General features: G+C 38.6%; 1 protein-coding gene and 2 pseudogenes across 1 annotated transcript; 1 reads left to right on the forward strand and 2 right to left on the reverse strand.

Moving 5' to 3' along the window:
* Nucleotides 1-1596: 1596 nt before the first annotated feature.
* On the reverse strand, nucleotides 1597-6950 carry LOC149112710 (PI-stichotoxin-She2a-like). The gene is made up of 4 exons (XM_089290659.1): nucleotides 6819-6950; nucleotides 3044-3125; nucleotides 2269-2470; nucleotides 1597-1699 (listed from the first exon to the last, which is right to left on the reverse strand). Exons 2-3 carry the CDS (start codon nucleotides 3093-3095, stop codon nucleotides 2277-2279), a joined length of 246 nt encoding a protein of 81 aa, XP_089146785.1. The 5' UTR covers nucleotides 3096-3125; nucleotides 6819-6950; the 3' UTR covers nucleotides 1597-1699; nucleotides 2269-2276.
* Nucleotides 6951-12966: 6016 nt separating this feature from the next.
* Nucleotides 12967-14153, forward strand: LOC149112711 (uncharacterized; annotated as a pseudogene).
* Nucleotides 14154-16709: 2556 nt separating this feature from the next.
* On the reverse strand, nucleotides 16710-19903 carry LOC149112712 (uncharacterized; annotated as a pseudogene).
* Nucleotides 19904-20369: the final 466 nt, after the last annotated feature.

Consider the following 20369-nt stretch of genomic DNA (forward strand, 5'->3'; position numbering starts at 1 on the left):
GTCCGCGATATTGAATACTCCGCTGACCGACATACCCGACAGTATTAATTCTGAATTAAGTTGGACATAAGTGCGACGTATGAATCCACAGTCGTATTTCTGCCGCTCTTAATTAAATTGAATTCGGCACGGCAGAAATGCGTCGTATGAACTGGGGCTGGGTTTTTTTTTTTTTTTTTTTTTTTTTTTTTGTAGGCTGTTGAGTCTTGCCATAGAAAATAGTTACCGAATAGGTTTTTGGCTCCTCCTTTTTCGAATTGTGCCAACTTGACGAATTTTGCTATAGCTTGCGACTAGGCTCAGCTTTGAGTCACACGTGCAAGCGGCGAAGAGCGAAGCGAAGTCTGTGCTCCAACCTGAGCCTGCTCGAAGGCTAATTTTGCAGTAGCCCTACAATCATCTTTTAGCTATTCAAGAGAAATCGGTTCTGTATACAGGAATATGCCTGCGCGTATCTGTACGGTTTGGTTTGTGGACACGAGGGGTGTTAATGATATCGAAGTTTCGGTTTGAAATTTTAATAATTTGACATTTCGACCACGAGCATTCCTCGAAATAAAAGGAACTCCGGTGACACAAACTAAATCGGGTATTTTATCTAGTTAAAAGCTATTTGAGAGCAAAAAAGAGAGCAACCGATATTTAAACTTCTATCAAGAAATTTTTTTCACAATTTTTCTCGGTATTTCCTAATTTTGCTATAGGCCGAAAATTATCTTTAATTCTTGCTATTCAAGGGAAATGTTCTGTAGATAGGAAAATACACCTGAGCGTGTCAATTTGCAGTTTGGTTTGTGGACACGAGAGGGGTTAATGATAGCGAAGGTTCGGTTTGAAATTTGATAATTTGATACTGATTTTGACCACGAGCATTCCTCGAAATTAATGGACTTCCGGTGGGTACATACTTAATCAGGTATTTTATCTAGTTAAAGGGACGCTGTCACGTTATATTTGGTTAAAACTGTTATAAATTCACGAAATGATCCCTAAATTTATGTAATAAGAACTTAATTAGCTCTAACTAAATGATTAAAAGCGATTTCTTGAAGAAAGCAACATTTTTGCAAAATTTCAACGATTTTCGAACCAAACTTGAACCCTTGAAAAACTGACATCCCGGCGCTTTTTCAAAGCCAACATATCGCAATCCGTTTCCATCCTCGAAATCGTTAGCCATCCTTGCTTCCTAATGGGTTTTAATCATTATTCGAGTTCTGCTCTACAAAATAGCACCATTATTGTCCAGCTTCCAGCGATCGATATATATTATTTACATTTCCAAAATCATGCTAAAAATGGTGGCAGTGTCCCTTAAACAGCTCTTTATGAGCAAACAAGGAGAGTAATCAATTTTTCAGCAAGTCCCATAAAATCGCAATTTTGCTCGTTTTTTTTTTTTTTTTTGACCGTCACTCTTAACGGAACTACCACACTAAGCCTGCGCTAACTTAAGTTTTAGGTAGCTATTACGTTAACGTTTTTATTTTCAGATAAACTTGCAGGAGTTTGTCAAATTTTCTTTGAGGGATTTGGTCCACGTTTTTAATACTTCTGTACTCACGGATGATACTCAATTAAAATCTCACAACAAGCTTCATTTTCCCTCTGCCTTTTTATTAACCATCTATCCCTTACAAGTATAACAACATTTAACGGAAAATGGTTTCTTTCCTGGCAATCTCGTCGCAGTTTGATGCTGTGGAAAGACAAAAAAAAACTTTCTGGAAAAAAAAATTGAAGGCACATATTGTACCTTACTACATAACAACCACTCTGTCAGAGAAATGCAATAACCATAACAAATTCACCATTAGCCAATCAGAAACCGTCTACTGTCCTGATATCCTGCGATATCGAGTCGCTGACCTTTTATGGTCTGAGGGGAACTTTCTACCTATTAACTCACTTTTAGTACGCTTTGACGGCATACCATGCTGCTTTGGCTCGGCTCGCTATGGGTAATTTGGTTCGTCCAAACTTTACCCAAACTCGTAGGATTCGAAAACTGAAGAGTGCCGAAAAAGACCGAAAACAAGTTGATAGAGCAGTCATATAGGTAGTGAAAAAATCTTAAAAATATATAAATAGGAAGGACCAAGAGGAGTTGGTGCCACACATTACACTAAAATCTTATAGGCCCGAGACAGAGGGCCGGCCTTTAGTTACATAAATCGGTTTTCATCGAGCCGGCGTGGTTTACTTGTCTCGACGTTGTTGTGAACTGAAAAGAAAATTCAATAATGCTATCTTATAAACGATCCTTACCTTTCTTTCTAGTTGCGGAGACATCTTTTTTTGCATGCCCTCTTAGTTTCAAAGTTGTTGGCATTGCCGCCGCATCCACCATAGATGAATATTTCGCATTTTCCGGCCACTTTGTCAAAATAATAGCGTGGAAAATATCCACGACACGGACCTGGCTCGCTTGGTAGGTTGCAGATATTTTCTCCTTGCGCCACCATAATACCTAAGTAGCATATAAGGAAGTAAAATATGAGGTTCTAAGAAAAGAAATAAACTGCATCAAGGAATATATCAAGGACATGAGGATAGAAAATTGTGGTGGAGATATGAAATGAAAGAAATTAATGAAATGATCTTCACTGCGTTATGAAGTAAAGAAAGTTTCGTTTTGCTTGACTCAATTTAGCGGTCTCGCGCCAACACAAGATGTTTGCCGAAGAATATATCAAACACATTTTGTATTGTGTTGAACATATCCCCTTTTAGTTTACAAAAGGCTTAAAACGGACCGCAAAAGCTTAATGTTGCCTCTTCCTTTTGGGTCGTCAAAGCTATCATCCAGGTATTTAAAAGTGCCTTTCAATACATATCGTACCGGTGTATCAGTGACGAGGTGGTGCGGAAAACCTTTCTCGGGTGTGAAGTTAATGATCTGGGAATCTTTTAGTTACAAACCCTCGACCAATTCCTGGTGTTTAGTAACCTTGTTTAGATTATTTCCTGACCCCTGATAGAGGTCAAAAAATGACAGACCAACTCAAACGGACACTGCTGGCTTTAGTATGTCTTTACTTACCTCCAATGATAATGATGATGAAAACATCAACAAGACTTGCTCTCTTGGCCATTATTGCTACAATTTCGTTATCGAGTCCAACCTAACCGAAGTAAAATCGACTTACAAATAGCAATATACTTGTGTAATCTAAAATCTTAATTCGCTTAGAGTAATAATACGATACAATAAAAATCTATTTAACGCTCACCATTTAATTTATTTATTTTTAAAAATATGGTGGTTTTTCTACAAAACGATAATATACTCAATATAATTTCTTGCATTCCATGGATGGCCAGCAAAATGTGCTAATTTTTACATGTTCAGTGGTAAGAAAAGCATGTGAACAATTGTCCAGACCATAAACAATAGAAGACAAAAATGGCCATAAAATGTCAAGATGTTGGTCATTTCACCAAGTCTATTGAAATTCACTAGATTTCTCCTTACATTATTGTATCCCTTCATACCTTCCATACCCCCTTAACATGAAAAATACTTTTAAACTGTTATTTTTCAATCAAAAATCACTCTTCTGGAGATGATGCTTTTTTAATGGACCATAGTTGATAGGTGGTCCCTTTACCGACTATGAGTGGACTATCCAATAAGCTTTCGACCAAAAGTTCGTGCACGGAATACATTTCAAAGTGAACCAGTTTTGTGTGTGGTTTGATTGGTTTTTGGTGTTAAGAGCACTATTGGCATGGTTTTGGGGGCTGCCACCCGCTAAGGCACTATGGAACTAAGGCACTATTAAACTAAGAACTAAGGCGCTAAGGTGTAAACTTTAACGTTTGTTTAATTAATTCATTTCAAGTAATTAATTAGTCTAGAGGCAAGGAAGTGGTGGGGGTGGGGTGGGAAAGGTACTTGTTTACTCTATATAAAACATGTTCCACCTACGCCGGTTGAGTATGACCATCGCAAAACTGTACATTTGTTTCAGAAAACCCCTTGCTCTCCTTTTGGTACTATTCTCTTTAGAACAAAACCACTTTGCTCTATAGGTATGCGCAGATCAGTTAGCGTTCGTGCATTTTATCAATCTCGTTCCCAGAGTCTTCGTTCCCCGTGACCAGCGGTCGGAAAACGAGAGCTCTGAGAGCAACCATTTTGAAATAAGCGAATTCTGGTGATTCTGCCCATCCGGTTTCACTGCGCAGTCTGCATCTATGGCGCATCCCTGAAATGGTTGCTCCTAGAGCTCTCGTTTTCCCACCGCTGGTCAAGGGGAACGAAGACTCTGGGAACGAGACTGGTATTTTATACATTTAAGCGGAGGATACATTGCATACGGGATGACACACACGTGTTTTCGTTATGGTAGAACCCAACATGTAAGACGCATGCTTCTAGCATCGTTAGTGTTATATACTGTGTTTCCGCGTGCTTTTAGTTTTATATGCCATGTAACCGAGGACGGCAGTTATTTTTCAATTAGCGACACTTCTCCCTTTTTAGAGCAAAACTGAAACGTTACCGTGGATGCGTATTTTTTAGACAGACCAAAACGTTCCCAAGTTAGTGGCTTTAATACTCTTCAAATTGTAAATTTGTGACAAAAGAAACCAGGAAAGTGCTCAAATATTGCTGCAGACGCCGTATCATCTAATGAAAGCGCAAATTAATTTAATCAGTCTCTGAGGAGACTCGTCTATATAGTACCGATGTAGAATATAATTAAAAGATATGATAAAAAATGATTTTATATTTTACCTACGAATATTGCGGTACCCTAAAGTCGTTTACTTTGTTTATCACTGTCAAAGCTATCACGAAACTGAATCTAGGACAAAAAGATAAATTCGAATAAAAATTTAAAAAATTAGCCGTCGTGGTTGACATTCTCCAGACGACGCAGAATTTGGTCATTCCTCGTTGTTGTTTTACAGAGGACGGCAAAGAATTTACCAAGAATTATGACGCACGTGCACAGCCATTGTTCTCCTCATTAAACCTTTTGTTCAGCGCCGTTGCCGTTGTCGTCGTGGTTTTCTTAAGCTCCCTAATTTTATTAGCTGGAGTATGGCCGCCGTGTTTCGCGACGTGGTCATTTTCTCATGCGTCGAAGTCGCCCTTCGGGTCGCCGGAGCTTCGTTACTAGTAATGACCACCAGAGGACTGATTTCATATCTAAAAACAATTTGAGTGGGATTACCTTGAGAACAAGACATATATAGGTGAGCGATTTAGTTTCTTACCCTTCATCCTGAATCTTGCTCTAGATTACATACTTTTGTACGTTGCAAGTTTAAATCATTATTGTCGGTCCGAGAAAGCAATAAAAAATGCTGCAACTGCGAGCTCGACACGCGCTCATTCGTATGTTATTAAATAATCTCTCTTCTATTCATTTCATTTTCAAGTTCCTGCCAAGTTAAAATTGCCCGACAGGTATTACATGCTTTATCATCGTTACTTGACCAATTTTACGCCTTGATATTATTGGCACATTTGACATTTTGCCTTTTTCTTCAGTCGAAACTCAGGAAGTGTCAAAAATTGAGTGAATGTCGACATACTGTTAGTTTAGTCAACTGGAAGGTCCACAGTTGAATTTCTTAAGACCGCCCTTAAGACAATATAATTAAGCATTTCAATAGACCAATTTTGATATATTAAATTCAGCCTAAAACAATAGACCTCAGTACGAGGCTCTGGGGAATAACTACAGAGTTTGTGGGGTTTATTCCCCAGAGCCTCGTACTGAGGTCTATTGTTTAAGGCTGAATTTTAATATATCGAAATTGGTCTATTTGTAGAATATACTTCGGACAGTGGGTTATGTTGACAAGAAACAAGAACAAATGCAATTTCTTCTTGACTTACAGGAATCCGTTCTTTTACCACCAAGTCGACCAACAATAGCGCTTATGAATAGTGTCATCAGACAAACAAATTTCACGACCAAGGCTTGCTTTCAAAATGCAAATTAAAATTTTTTCGTGGACAAATTTCCTAGGCAGCAATGATGAAAAGAATACCCTCGTGAAAAGAACACGAAGGTACCCGAGGTTTGAGAAAATTTATCGCAAATGAGGCTTGTCAAGTAGCCGAAGTGTCGGCGTAAACTTTATCACATACTGTTGTCTAAAAACTCATCAAAATAAGACCTTGAGGAAACCTTTTTCGGTCTCATGTTTCTCGTTAAAACAATATACTTTCCATGCCCTCCATACCCTCTTAAACGGGAGAAAATATTGATACCTCTGTAATCCGTATGTTGAGATGATGTCTTCAGTGAGGTGTTTAAAGAACTTCTGACGTTTCACCGAAATGTTGTGCTCGATATATCTTTCTTTATTAGCTTCGTCAATAAATTTGCCGCTCCTCACAGCATTTGGAATTATTAACGCAACGGATTCACTTTTGCAAAATATTACTAGGATAGTTTGTCTCTTCTAATTCATCTTTGATATTTTAAGCTAAAAACCCTGGACATCATGCTGATTTACAGGCGCCATTTCAATTTTTCAAAATCAGACTAGTTTTCCACACATTTTATCTCTGAGACGAAGTCCGTGGCTCCATTTTTTTTCCATTTCTGAAACAAGTAATTCATTATCTGTCCGGCGCAGCAGAAGCTTGAGGGAAATCTATCGAGTAGAACATTTTCGCGGGAACGTCCCTGACATTATCACATACCGATCTGTCTTAAAACTGTTCAAAAGATTTAAAGATCAAAATAATTATAAGACCTAGTGAAAACTTTTTAACCATTCATATTTCTCTTTAAGACAATATACTTTCCATGCCTTATATTCCCTCTTAACAAGAAAAATATTGATACCTCTGTAATCCGTATGTTCAGATGATGTGTCTTCAGTGAGGTGTCCAAAGAACTTCTGACGTTTCACTGAAATGTTGTGCTCGATATATCTTTCTTTATTAGCTTTGTCAATAAATTTGGCGCTCCTCACAAAAGACAGTTATTGTGATTTGCGGCCTTTTTTATCAAAAGTGAGCTGCCTTGAAATTTTTAATTAAAAACTAGCAACATATTTTGCTGCCCATTTCACTCCGTAGAAACCATTAGGGTTGTTTACAAAAGTGTACAAAATCGATCGCCAAAGGTTCTTGAGTTAGACCAATGCTGTATCATAATTAATCTCCAAGACAGGTAAATAATATCGACTGATTATTTCGGATGACCGCTTTCAATAACTTAGCAAGCATGGTCGCCTTGTAAGCTAAACAATGGAATAAAACAGTGAACCTACATTCTCAATTTAGCATTTATTTCAATGGAGACAAGCCAGAAAGAGAACTTGGTCATACCGACACGAGCAGACTTGTTATTGAAACGTTTTCACACCTCGCCATCGATGCGTCGTCATGCATGAAGTTGATGCATACAAGGACAGATTTTAAGTGACACACCACGATTTGACACTACTTTGAGAAATAACAGTAAATGTAAGTCTTGGAACGCGCAGATAGATGAATCACTGCGTTAAATAGTCGGGAGTTTAAGAAAACCACGACGGTCACGGCAACGGGAACGTCACTAAACAAAAGGTTTAATGAGCAGAACAATGATTGTGCACGTGCTTTATAATTCTTGGTACATTTCTTTGCTGTCCTCTGCAAAACAACAACGTGAAATGACCAAATTCTGCGTTGTCTGGAGAACGTGAACGACAACGGCTAATTTTTTAAATTTATATTCCGAATTTAACTCTGTGTTCCATATTCAGTTTCGAGGTAGTTTTGACAGTGAGAGGCAAACTAAATGACTTTAGGGTATCGCGAGATTCGTAGGTAAAATATAAGTTCATTTTTTAACCGACGTTGTCCTTTGCGTCGCCGTCGTGGTTTCTTAAGCTCCCTACTATCGACAGAATGTGCCGCAACATTACTATCCTTTAGATACCCTAGTTTTATTACTAAGCGCGCATCGATGCATAACGTGGCGGGTGAATTTGCGTGCGCAGTAAGGACCGTTCGATGACCCCTATTTTTCTTTTGATGGATCATTTTTTCTACCGATTTAATTTCTACGTTAAGCGAAAAAATGAAGGAAATCTATGGATTAGAAGTTTGAATTTTTGCCAAATCGTCATCGAATTCCGTATCTGTGCGGCGGTTTCTAATGCCTCTTGAAGGGTTAAGGGCCTGTCCAAAATTAAAAGTAAATGTTTGGCGACCAAACATCATCAAACATTGTTTGGTGACCAAACAGGCTGATGTTGAAGTAAGTGGCCAAACGGTTAAAACATGTTTGATCAAACACAGATCAAACTATAGATACAAGCCGGTGAGCAAGGGTGGTACGCATGCGCACGCCAAACAAGTTTGATACCGCTTTCCAAACGAACAAAACATCGCCCATCAAACACGAGAACAAAAGAAATGTTTTAAGTTGTTTGATAGAATGTTTGATGGCCTTCAAATTTTATCACAAACGACAAAACACGATCAAACGCGGTCAAACACGATCAAACACGATAAAACAGAATCAAACAGAATCCAACAAGGTGGCCAAACGGTAAAATGTTTGGTCACCAAACAATGTTTCATGGTGTTTCGTCTCCAAACATTTCCCGTTTCCACAGCCCTTTATTTGAAAACGTTGACAGCATTTGGAATTATCAACGCAACGGATTCACTTTTGCAAAATATTACTAGGATAGTTTGTCTCCTCTGAGTCATCTTTGATATTTTAAGCTAAAAATCCCGGAGACCATGCTGATTTACGTGCGCCAATTCAATTTTTCAAAATCAGACTAGTCTTCCACACACTTTACCTCTGAAACGAAGTCCGTGACTCCATTTTTTTTCTATTTCTGAAACAAGTAATTCATTATCTGTCCGGCGCAGCAGAAGCTTGAGGGAAATCTATCGAGTAGGACATTTTTGCGCGAACGTCCCTGACATTATCACATACCGATCTGTCTTAAAACTGTTCAAAAGATTTAAAGATCAAAATAATTATAAGACCTAGTGAAAACTTTTTAACCATTCATATTTCTCTTTAAGACAATATACTTTCCATGCCTTATATTCCCTCTTAACAAGAAAAATATTGATACCTCTGTAATCCGTATGTTCAGATGATGTGTCTTCAGTGAGGTGTCCAAAGAACTTCTGACGTTTCACCGAAATGTTGTGCTCGATATATCTTTCTTTATTAGCTTTGTCAATAAATTTGGCGCTCCTCACAAAAGACAGTTATTGTGATTTGCGGCCTTTTTTATCAAAAGTGAGCTGCCTCGAAATTTTTAATTAAAAACTAGCAACATATTTTGCTGCCCATTTCACTCCGTAGAAACCATTAGGGTTGTTTACAAAAGTGTACAAAATCGATCGCCAAAGGTTCTTGAGTTAGACCAATGCTGTATCATAATTAATCTCCAAGACAGGTAAATAATATCGACTGATTATTTCGGATGACCGCTTTCAATAACTTAGCAAGCATGGTCGCCTTGTAAGCTAAACAATGGAATAAAACAGTGAACCTACATTCTCAATTTAGCATTTATTTCAATGGAGACAAGCCAGAAAGAGAACTTGGTCATACCGACACGAGCAGACTTGTTATTGAAACGTTTTCACACCTCGGCATCGATGCGTCGTCATGCATGAAGTTGATGCATACAAGGACAGATTTTAAGTGACACACCACGATTTGACACTACTTTGAGAAATAACAGTAAATGTAAATCTTGGAACGCGCAGATAGATGAATCACTGCGTTAAATAGTCGGGAGTTTAAGAAAACCACGACGGTCACGGCAACGGGAACGTCACTAAACAAAAGGTTTAATGAGCAGAACAATGATTGTGCACGTGCTTTATAATTCTTGGTACATTTCTTTGCTGTCCTCTGCAAAACAACAACGTGAAATGACCAAATTCTGCGTTGTCTGGAGAACGTGAACGACAACGGCTAATTTTTTAAATTTATATTCCGAATTTAACTCTGTGTTCCATATTCAGTTTCGAGGTAGTTTTGACAGTGAGAAGCAAACTAAATGACTTTAGGGTATCGCGAGATTCGTAGGTAAAATATAAGTTCATTTTTTAACCGACGTTGTCCTTTGCGTCGCCGTCGTGGTTTCTTAAGCTCCCTACTATCGACAGAATGTGCCGCAACATTACTATCCTTTAGATACCCTAGTTTTATTACTAAGCGCGCATCGATGCATAACGTGGCGGGTGAATTTGCGTGCGCAGTAAGGACCGTTCGATGACCCCTATTTTTCTTTTGATGGATCATTTTTTCTACCGATTTAATTTCTACGTTAAGCGAAAAAATGAAGGAAATCTATGGATTAGAAGTTTGAATTTTTGCCAAATCGTCATCGAATTCCGTATCTGTGCGGCGGTTTCTAATGCCTCTTGAAGGGTTAAGGGCCTGTCCAAAATTAAAAGTAAATGTTTGGCGACCAAACATCATCAAACATTGTTTGGTGACCAAACAGGCTGATGTTGAAGTAAGTGGCCAAACGGTTAAAACATGTTTGATCAAACACAGATCAAACTATAGATACAAGCCGGTGAGCAAGGGTGGTACGCATGCGCACGCCAAACAAGTTTGATACCGCTTTCCAAACGAACAAAACATCGCCCATCAAACACGAGAACAAAAGAAATGTTTTAAGTTGTTTGATAGAATGTTTGATGGCCTTCAAATTTTATCACAAACGACAAAACACGATCAAACGCGGTCAAACACGATCAAACACGATAAAACAGAATCAAACAGAATCCAACAAGGTGGCCAAACGGTAAAATGTTTGGTCACCAAACAATGTTTCATGGTGTTTCGTCTCCAAACATTTCCCGTTTCCACAGCCCTTTATTTGAAAACGTTGACAGCATTTGGAATTATCAACGCAACGGATTCACTTTTGCAAAATATTACTAGGATAGTTTGTCTCCTCTGAGTCATCTTTGATATTTTAAGCTAAAAATCCCGGAGACCATGCTGATTTACGTGCGCCAATTCAATTTTTCAAAATCAGACTAGTCTTCCACACACTTTACCTCTGAAACGAAGTCCGTGACTCCATTTTTTTTCTATTTCTGAAACAAGTAATTCATTATCTGTCCGGCGCAGCAGAAGCTTGAGGGAAATCTATCGAGTAGGACATTTTTGCGCGAACGTCCCTGACATTATCACATACCGATCTGTCTTAAAACTGTTCAAAAGATTTAAAGATCAAAATAATTATAAGACCTAGTGAAAACTTTTTAACCATTCATATTTCTCTTTAAGACAATATACTTTCCATGCCTTATATTCCCTCTTAACAAGAAAAATATTGATACCTCTGTAATCCGTATGTTCAGATGATGTGTCTTCAGTGAGGTGTCCAAAGAACTTCTGACGTTTCACCGAAATGTTGTGCTCGATATATCTTTCTTTATTAGCTTTGTCAATAAATTTGGCGCTCCTCACAAAAGACAGTTATTGTGATTTGCGGCCTTTTTTATCAAAAGTGAGCTGCCTCGAAATTTTTAATTAAAAACTAGCAACATATTTTGCTGCCCATTTCACTCCGTAGAAACCATTAGGGTTGTTTACAAAAGTGTACAAAATCGATCGCCAAAGGTTCTTGAGTTAGACCAATGCTGTATCATAATTAATCTCCAAGACAGGTAAATAATATCGACTGATTATTTCGGATGACCGCTTTCAATAACTTAGCAAGCATGGTCGCCTTGTAAGCTAAACAATGGAATAAAACAGTGAACCTACATTCTCAATTTAGCATTTATTTCAATGGAGACAAGCCAGAAAGAGAACTTGGTCATACTGACACGAGGAGACTTGTTTTTAAAACGTTTTCACACCTCGCCATCGATGCGTCGTCATGCATGAAGTTGATGCATACAAGGACAGATTTTAAGTGACACACCACGATTTGACACTACTTTGAGAAATAACCGTTAATGTAAGTCTTGGAACGCACAGATAGATGAATCACTGCGTTAAACAAGCAGACTTGTTTTTAAAACGTTCTTGTAACTTTGAATACCCCTCCGCTTTTAAGTTCTGACGGTTATCGGTCCAACTACCTGTAAACCAAAAATTGCATTCAGTTATAAACCTACGGATATAGGTCCCCCTCTATCTTTACTTGTTTTGAATTCGTTCTCTTATGGTGTTTTAAAGCTCAGTGAAAAACAACAAGTGCAACTATAGCTCGTTTCGAAGCGTTTCTTTTTCATTTTTTTATTCCGGTTATAGGCTTCCTGGGAGATACGTTCCTCCGTTTATAAGCCCATCTAAAAGCCCTTTAGAAGTTGTATAAGCCCAGGGGTTATAAGCCTATGTCACGGCATTTTTACAGACCGGTCTATTGTTAGGCTTCTTTTCATGCGAAATAGGTCACTTCCGGTCTACGTCAGCGCGCATCGGTAAATGCAAAATGGCGGCCCCAGGTGGACATGTCGACATAATAAAATACGCCGAATGCGCCAATTCTGTCGCCGTTTTTCTCGTTTTTCTCTTCACGTTCAGTCTCCCACAATCCTTTGCCATATGTATCACACTTTCGACTTGAAGAGGGAAAAATTATCGATCGTGTTGACTCATCGTCAGCGAAAGTCGGGAAAAGTCGAGATGACTATTTCGTAGTTTTCTTATTGATCAAACTTTATCCCTTTTCGGACGTTGTTCCTGTGTTTCATAATGCCGTAAAAAGTGGTTGATAATGATGAAGCGGCACAATTCAAGCGATGACCATGGTCGAGAATGTCAAAACAAGGAGCCACGCAAGCAAGATGTGAACGAGTCTTCATCCTCGACCACCTCGACCTCCCTAAAGGACATTTTACGTCGCAGGATTGCACAGAAACAAGCCCAACAATACAAGGAGCTTGCTTCGAAGGCTCAAGATAATTCCACACTTACCTCCTGGGCTTCCAACCCTTCGAGTGCAGGTTATTTTTGTGAAGTGCGGTCGATATAATATTATAGTGGATAGTGATTTATTCCCGTTGCCGGCGGAATCAATGGCTTTCTGTCATTCTGTGACTGGTTTTTTGACAATTTTGCTCCCAATGGCAAATATTTTATCAGTCCACTCCGCATAAATGGAAGTGCTTATTAAATCAATAAAGCATCCTCAAGTTTTCCAGTGGAGGGAATTTGTCTGCCCTATCCTATGGTCCTTTTCTTGGGAAACTGATCGATAGAAAGGACATGATACAGAATAGAAATTCTGAAAAGGGTTATAGGGATGTGGTTTCGAATATTAGTGGCGCTTCTGCTGCTAATGTTGCATGTTCCACAAGCAACTTGGTGATACCCTGTCGAATTGCTTCTGCATTTTCACTTTCCCAACAAGCATTTCCCAATTCCCAATTTGAGATAGGTTTGGCAGCAATGTATGTACCCTAATTGCAGTGAAATTTGGGGCTTATTGCTTCCAGAATAAATTAGATTTCTCACTTCTTTGAAGACAAATTCCAGATATGTGGTTTAATTCCTTTGTTAATGTCATCTGCGATGGAAATGAGGTTTATGATGAGCTGTATAGTAATGATACTGTTTATTTTGATGTAAACTGGAAAGGATTCAGCGAAGAGCCTCCGAGTTTATTCAAAAAACTGCTGAGGACTGACACTCACAAAGAAAATCTAAACTTGTTATCTCTAGGGGACAGACGTTTTTTGTTTGATGTATTGTTTTTTATAGAGTCCTCAATGGGTATATTAATATAGACATATCCTCTTTTATCAAATTTTATTCACGTTTTGAAAGATACCCCTTGAGGGGTAGGGAAGATGTTACAATGAAGAAGAATTATGTTAGGACTGATACTTTTAAGTATAGCTCTTTTAATAGGATTGTTGACATGTGGAATGTGTTACCACTGTCAGTTCGTCAGGCTTCAAGCATTTCTGGTTTTAAAAATGAAGTAAGGGACTACTTAACTTCAAGAAATGTTTAATTTAGTTGCTTTGATGGATGCTTTTGTTTTGTAACTTTTTGGTGCTTATATTTTTCTTTCTTTCTTTTTTCTCTCCCATTCCTTTTCTTTTATCAGGTGGTCTGCCTAGCATGGGGATTGATGTCTCTTTTGCTGACAATCCTTATAGCACTTTTCTTCTTCTTTTTTTCTCTATTACATCTATCTTTTCTAGTATATCTGTGTTACCATTGGCCATTAAATTGTAATAAATAAATAAATAAATAAATGTCGCAGATGTTCTCAATGCAGTAGGGAATTTATTTAGTGTAGAATCAGCTGATCAAATTTTTGCATTCACAAATACTAATGAATTTCAGGATTTAGTTAACCACATCAATGGAGTGATTTAGGTATCACATACAGATAACTATGGTGTGATGATTTCACAAAATATGCTTGTAGGGGTTTTGGTCAAGAGCAATGGCCTTTGTGCCATTATTAATAGCCATCAGCATCCGAAAATCCAAAGTTGTATCAGATATTTTCCGACCCTGAATATGCCAATGGACACAGGTATAAACCAATTCATGAACAAGGCTAATAACTGCATGGACCACTTCGATGTTGCACTGTTGGCCGATTAAAAATCTTTCAACAATTAACCGCTCCTGGGAAGACTTTCCAGTTCGAAAACTTCATAGTAATTTCATCCATGCTGCTGATAATGCAGCTTTCCTATTCCGCTTATCTCGTAGCTTAGAGCAGTCACTCACAAGTGTTGCCGGCAAACTTGCGACAAAATCCAGCGATGAGAAGTCCAAAATTCGCTTTTGTTCTTCGCTAAGCATGTGCTTTGTGAAGCGTTCCCTTTCTGAAAATACTTTCACGCGTGGACTGTCAGCAACTTGCGGGCGAATTTCAGCATCCACTTGAGCGGCGTCTTGGGCTGAAAATATCCAGGAGCTCAGTTCTTCCATTTCGTCGTTATTTAAACTAAAATTTTGCTTCTTGTTCAGTTCTTTTGTTGTTGTTTCTCTGTTGCTTTTCCCGTCGATCGGGGTTGGCTATCGTTCTTCTTCCTTTTTGAACCTGACGGACAGGAAATCGAGCTCGTATCAGGCTGATCTTAATTCGTGCTTTCTTCCGAACTGCTACTTGGCGAGGAATCTACACTAGAAGGACTACAACTATAAGAGGATTCCTCGCCTCTCTCCGCCATTTTGTTTTTTTCTTCTTCCGGTGAAATGATGACGTCAGTTAAAAATTAAGTCCGTGCTTGTGATAGGTCACTGAGTTTTATAATTCGCGGTAAATTCAAACTAAAAATAGATCGGTCTGTGAAAACACCGTGACAGGAATATGGGTTAGTTGCTTGCTGTGGGTGATGGGCTCCTGCACAATGCTACTGGTCTCTTTCAGTCAATACTTTGTCAGTTGTAGTTGGTAGAGTGGAAATGCCTGGCGCTCGTAAGAGGACTAGCATGTCGACTTGACATAATAGATGATTGATGAAAGTTGAGTGAAAGTCAACTTAAGACTGAACGTCTTACCTCAAAACAAGAAAAGAAATTTAACTAAAAGTTGTCTGGGATTTCAAACCCGATAGTGACTGTTACATAGAAACCGTTGGTGTTTACTGTTGTTGTTTATTGTTTATTTCACCCTCATCGGCGAACTGCGAACCCATATTTACAGGAGTCTGCGTTTTTCTAATAATCAGCAAAACATAAGAAATAAAAAAAAAATCTCGATAACTCTGTGACAAATGCTCAGTTTCGATGGTGACATGAACACGATGTTATGAGATAAATAAATAAATAAATAAATAAATAAAAGATTTACAATATTTAGAGAGGAAGCCCCATCAGCCTTAGCTGGTTTTCATGTAGGTTCTCTATCATGGTCGAATTGGAATTTGGAGATGCTGGTTTTTGTCATGCAATCGTCGCTTTGTTTTACCGACGTAAGGAATCATAGTCCCAACAACTGCAACAAACGACGATCAAATGACAGGAAGAGCGAAGAATTTCAACGCACAGTTAAGTTTTTTAGTCCGTACTTGTTTTTGCTTCCTTCTGAAGCATTGCCTTACTGGAGAAAAAAAAAAAAAAAACTAAACAAAGGAGAAATCATTCAGGAAATGAATAGATACAGGAAAGAAGTTTGTATAATATTCACTCTTAGCAGTCCCTTTTCGCTAAAGCATTTAGTTCTTTGCCATTATTAGTCCGGTGACCGAAGCCCAGTCACGTGCAATGGGCAATACCACAGACACGTAAAAGCTCAACCTTCTTTCCACGATGTCAAAGTCGATGCCGAAAGGAAAAGACATGTGGAATATGTTAACAAATGGTGCAATCTTTTCTGCGTTCAAGCATACAGACCCGCTCACGTGCACCGTTCGCGGTAGATTCACTCTGGTCAATAAGCGTATATTTCGAAACGGGTCGTTCCGCGAACTCAAAATAGAATCGAATGATTTAGCGAAGGTTTTACTAGAATCAAACCAGAAATCAAATCGGTCGTCAATGAACAGAAAATGTGGACTGAGTGTTACTAAAGACGAAATTTAAGAACATTTACGAAAGTTTTAGGTGTTCGGGACGTTACGTCGCGGACGTTACACCTCATGAAGTTAAGTAAAATCATTTTGAAATCGTTCTTAAAAGCCAAACCATAAACCCCAAGACCATATTTGTTCTAGTTTCACCTAACAAACATTTTGAAAAAGACAGCAACTTTCAAGCGGGTCGTAAACTATTCTGAAATTTCAACAATAGAAGAGGCTCTGCCATTCTGATGAACATAGTCATTTATAACAGTTCTTAAACCCTTTTATGTTTCCTATTATTTTCAAGAGAGTTTTTTTTTTTTCACAGCTAATTGCTCTGGAATTTCAAATGGTCCATAGATAAAGTAAGAAACAACAACAGAAGTAGAAAAAATGTTTGAAAAGTGGACCCTTTTGTTTTCCCTTGTCTAGGCCAATAATAAGTGGTTGTGCAAACTCTGTAAAGAAACCTTGAGTTGAACAAAACTGCCATTTTTTCTATTCTCGTCAATCTCGTAAATTTTATTAAAGTTTGATGACGGTTTGGGGTTAATAGATTATACACTGACCTTTCGGTGCTAAAATCATCTTCCTTAAAAGATTAAAAGGAATCAAACACGATATATTACTTGTACGTTGGCCCAATCACAACACCGGACAATATAAATGTCTCCTTGATTACTGTTCTAACGCTAAGCACGTGACGTCCTCACATCACGTGACGAGCAATAGTGATAACCTTTGTATGACCAAATGGCGAGCAAGTGTTGATTAAAAGTCCCCTTTCTTCGTATTCATTTAACGAAACTTTTGCGGTCCCTCCATTTCCGTGTGTTCGAACGGCGACAGCGAAATTTCTGGCGTCAGTTCTACTTTCAAAATTACACTTTTCCGAAAACGCGGTTAATGGTATTAATATTGCTAATTTCAGGAGAGAGTTTGCCAGATGCGATTGCCATCCGCAATATGCATCGGTTCGAAACCTTTGGATTTCAGAAGGCTGAATCTGGTCCTCTGGATAGGGCCGAATAACTGCTGTATTCACCGATCCTCTCTTGTTAGTGGGAACTCTTTGTACCACCTCAAATCCAATATTGCCGATTTCTTTCACCTGAAGACTTCGAGTCAGTGACATGTTCTTGTTTAGGTCTGGAGTCATCAGGGTATAGCACAGAGGATGGTCACGAAAATCCTGTTGATAGTTCTTAGACACGGGTTCTGGAAGGTCTCTGAATTTCAGCGGGCAATCTGGCAAAATGATTATATCGCCTACTGAGGGCAACGAATGTGTTGGGACAGTTACTTTGACTTCTTTGGAGGTCAATACATTGTCCATTATACTTAACATTAATCGCCTCATATGGTTTATGATCATATAAGCGACTTGAGCATGACTTATGATACTCACGTGATTGCCATCAGATGTAAACATCTTTGGAAGCTTTTTCCCTATTTGCAAAGGACTAGAACATAAGAAATTTCGAAGACTAACAGTTGTTATTCCATAGTTTACAGCGAGTATATAGTTTGTCCATGGTTTTCCAGGTTATTGCATACTGGAATTTGTAATGCACCTTGAACAAAATTAACGTACATAACTGCAGGCGAGGTTCTTTCGCTCAGAATCTCTCTGGTCAATTGCTCCAGAGGCAGGGTCATAGGAAATCTGGAAACTTTTAAATGAATATAATCATTGACGGTGAAATCCAGAAGTGCAAGATTCATTTTAGTGTTTGGCTTTAATAAAACATTGTAGCAAAAGGCGGAAAAGTTGCTGCCGGTTCCCCCTATGGCAAGATTATGAAGCTTAAAAACGGAACCTGTTATAGGCTCTTCTGTTTTATGCCACCAGTCGCTGAACACCCGGTAATATATACCTCTTAAGTCTTCATTATCAAGAGTCAAGCCTCCACCTGCAGAAATCGAACCACCCATTATGGCCACGTTGACATCTTCTCCATTTAGTGATCGCAGGATTACATCCCTCAGGCGATTTGTTGTGTCATATCACTGGACTACTCCACGTGTACTGTTCCACCCTGGTAAAGTGATGAACAAATCCTTTAAGGATTTTTTAAAAAACCAAATTTCGAGCGGATTTCTTTTAATGGCAAGCTTGAGTTGTTTGAGTTTTTTCTTAGTCAGTTTGCTGCTTATAGTTGAGTCAGTGTCGGTTCTATTTTGACGTTGAAATTCCAGTTTCTGCCTTCCCGCCATTTCCATGCCTTCTACTTGAGGCCAGTGAATGATTTAAGCTTTTAAAATAAACACAGCCAGCAAAAGTCCGTCTAAAACATCGAATCGCAGTTTTTGACCTTTCATAAGCATCGTCTTTTACAGCCCAATCAACACTAGAGTTTTCGTCTACGCGACTTTTCACCTAGCACAATTTCATCCAAACAGGTTTGACTTCTCGTTACTTTGGTTAAATTGTTATTCTCAACAGTTATCATGTGTCGGAGGTGAAATAGATATCGCCTGTTTAATGGCTATAGACACAACCACCTGTTAAATGAGAGTGCGGTGCAATAGCTCTAAGAGGTAGGCTGTCAAGGCCTTCAGAGCTGCAGTCATGCCTTGGTTGCAAAAGTAACTTGTTTCTATTTCTCCTGTTATTTCACTATACTGTAGTTTTCGGCGGTGTAACTATAGACGAAGGAGGAATGCAGTGCTGTTGCAGGTTATAGAAAATATCTTTATTTCAGACGGGTCAACTGACATCAAAAGGCAGGCAATGGAAAATTATTTAGACATACAATAATATGCAATGCGTGAATACGAACACCAAAATCTGATTGCATTGAGGGAATCTGTAATTAAGAAAATGACGGATTAAACTTTTTCTTTTTTTTTTTTTTGCCTCTTTCCCACTTTATCACGACGTCGTGGTGTACAACCCATTCAGCTGTAGCTTTGTCTTTTCTCAGTCTTTAAATAGAAATTCAAAGATATTTCTACGGGTGGAGCAGGAAGCGAAAATTCCATTTGTTTCTATTGAGAGCACAATTTTGTGTTTTTTGAGGTCGGGTTGCGAAAATCTCAAGGAAGAAAGAGGCGGGATACAGGATTTTAATTATTATAGACCAGCAAATGGATCATTGATGCAGAGTGGTATTGGGTTTCCATCAATGAACGGCAAAGAAGGTGTAACCTGACAAAGTATTGCACAATGGCATCGTTATAATTAATATCACCACCAGTTTGGGAGGGAAGATCGGCAAAAGGTGAATGAATAAATTTACTAACATCGAACTCTGTATTCAGCAATTTGGTAGTTAACTCTTTAACGATTTGCCAGACACCTGTTTTTCATCCGCGAGATAATGCACATTAAGGAGTTAAAGGACTCTCCAACCACCGAACTCCAATTAGAAACTCTGGCTCATATTACCGCGACAAAAGATCACACCTCGACCATTTGCTTCACAGAAAAGCAGACTCAGAATATCTGATTGAATCACCTTTCCTTTCATTGATACGAGAACAAAGAAAGGAAATTAGAACAACATGAACAAAAAGAAGCGTGAATATTTCTATTGTCACTCTTGAAACTATTGAACTTCAAAATGTGGCTCATTTTCTGCTACCCATTGCCTGACTAACTTCAGCCCTTTTATGTGATTTTTTTTTCATGACTACAGAATCTTGATTAAAAAGTTGAGTGGGATCAGGATTCCAGGGATCTGGACATTAAGAAGAGCGGAACTGTGAGATAAATAGGAGAAATGAAGGGAAGGGGGTACCTGAGAACCCTGACTGAGGATTCTCGACTCAAATCGATTGAATATTGTTTTAATGTTTACTCGAGTCATAACTTTCTTGGAAATGACGCGTTATCCCTAGGGCTCTCTCCTATTGACGTACTAGTATTATATTGGACCCTCTCTAGGCCAGGTGCAGCATAGTGTAATATTCTACTCTGGGT

This window comes from Orbicella faveolata, unplaced genomic scaffold (genome assembly GCF_042242905.1).
Source record: "Orbicella faveolata isolate gen_17 unplaced genomic scaffold, um_ofav_v1 contig_2, whole genome shotgun sequence".
In the NCBI taxonomy this organism is placed as follows: domain Eukaryota; kingdom Metazoa; phylum Cnidaria; class Anthozoa; order Scleractinia; family Merulinidae; genus Orbicella; species Orbicella faveolata.

Bases quoted from the DNA above. Each gene is read 5' to 3' on its own strand.
- LOC149112710 (XM_089290659.1), bottom strand. From the start codon at position 3,095: ATGGCCAAGAGAGCAAGTCTTGTTGATGTTTTCATCATCATTATCATT. The intron at 2,471-3,043 runs GTAAGTAAAGAC...TATGCTACTTAG, and splicing joins CATCATCATTATCATTGGAG to GTATTATGGTGGCGCAAGGA.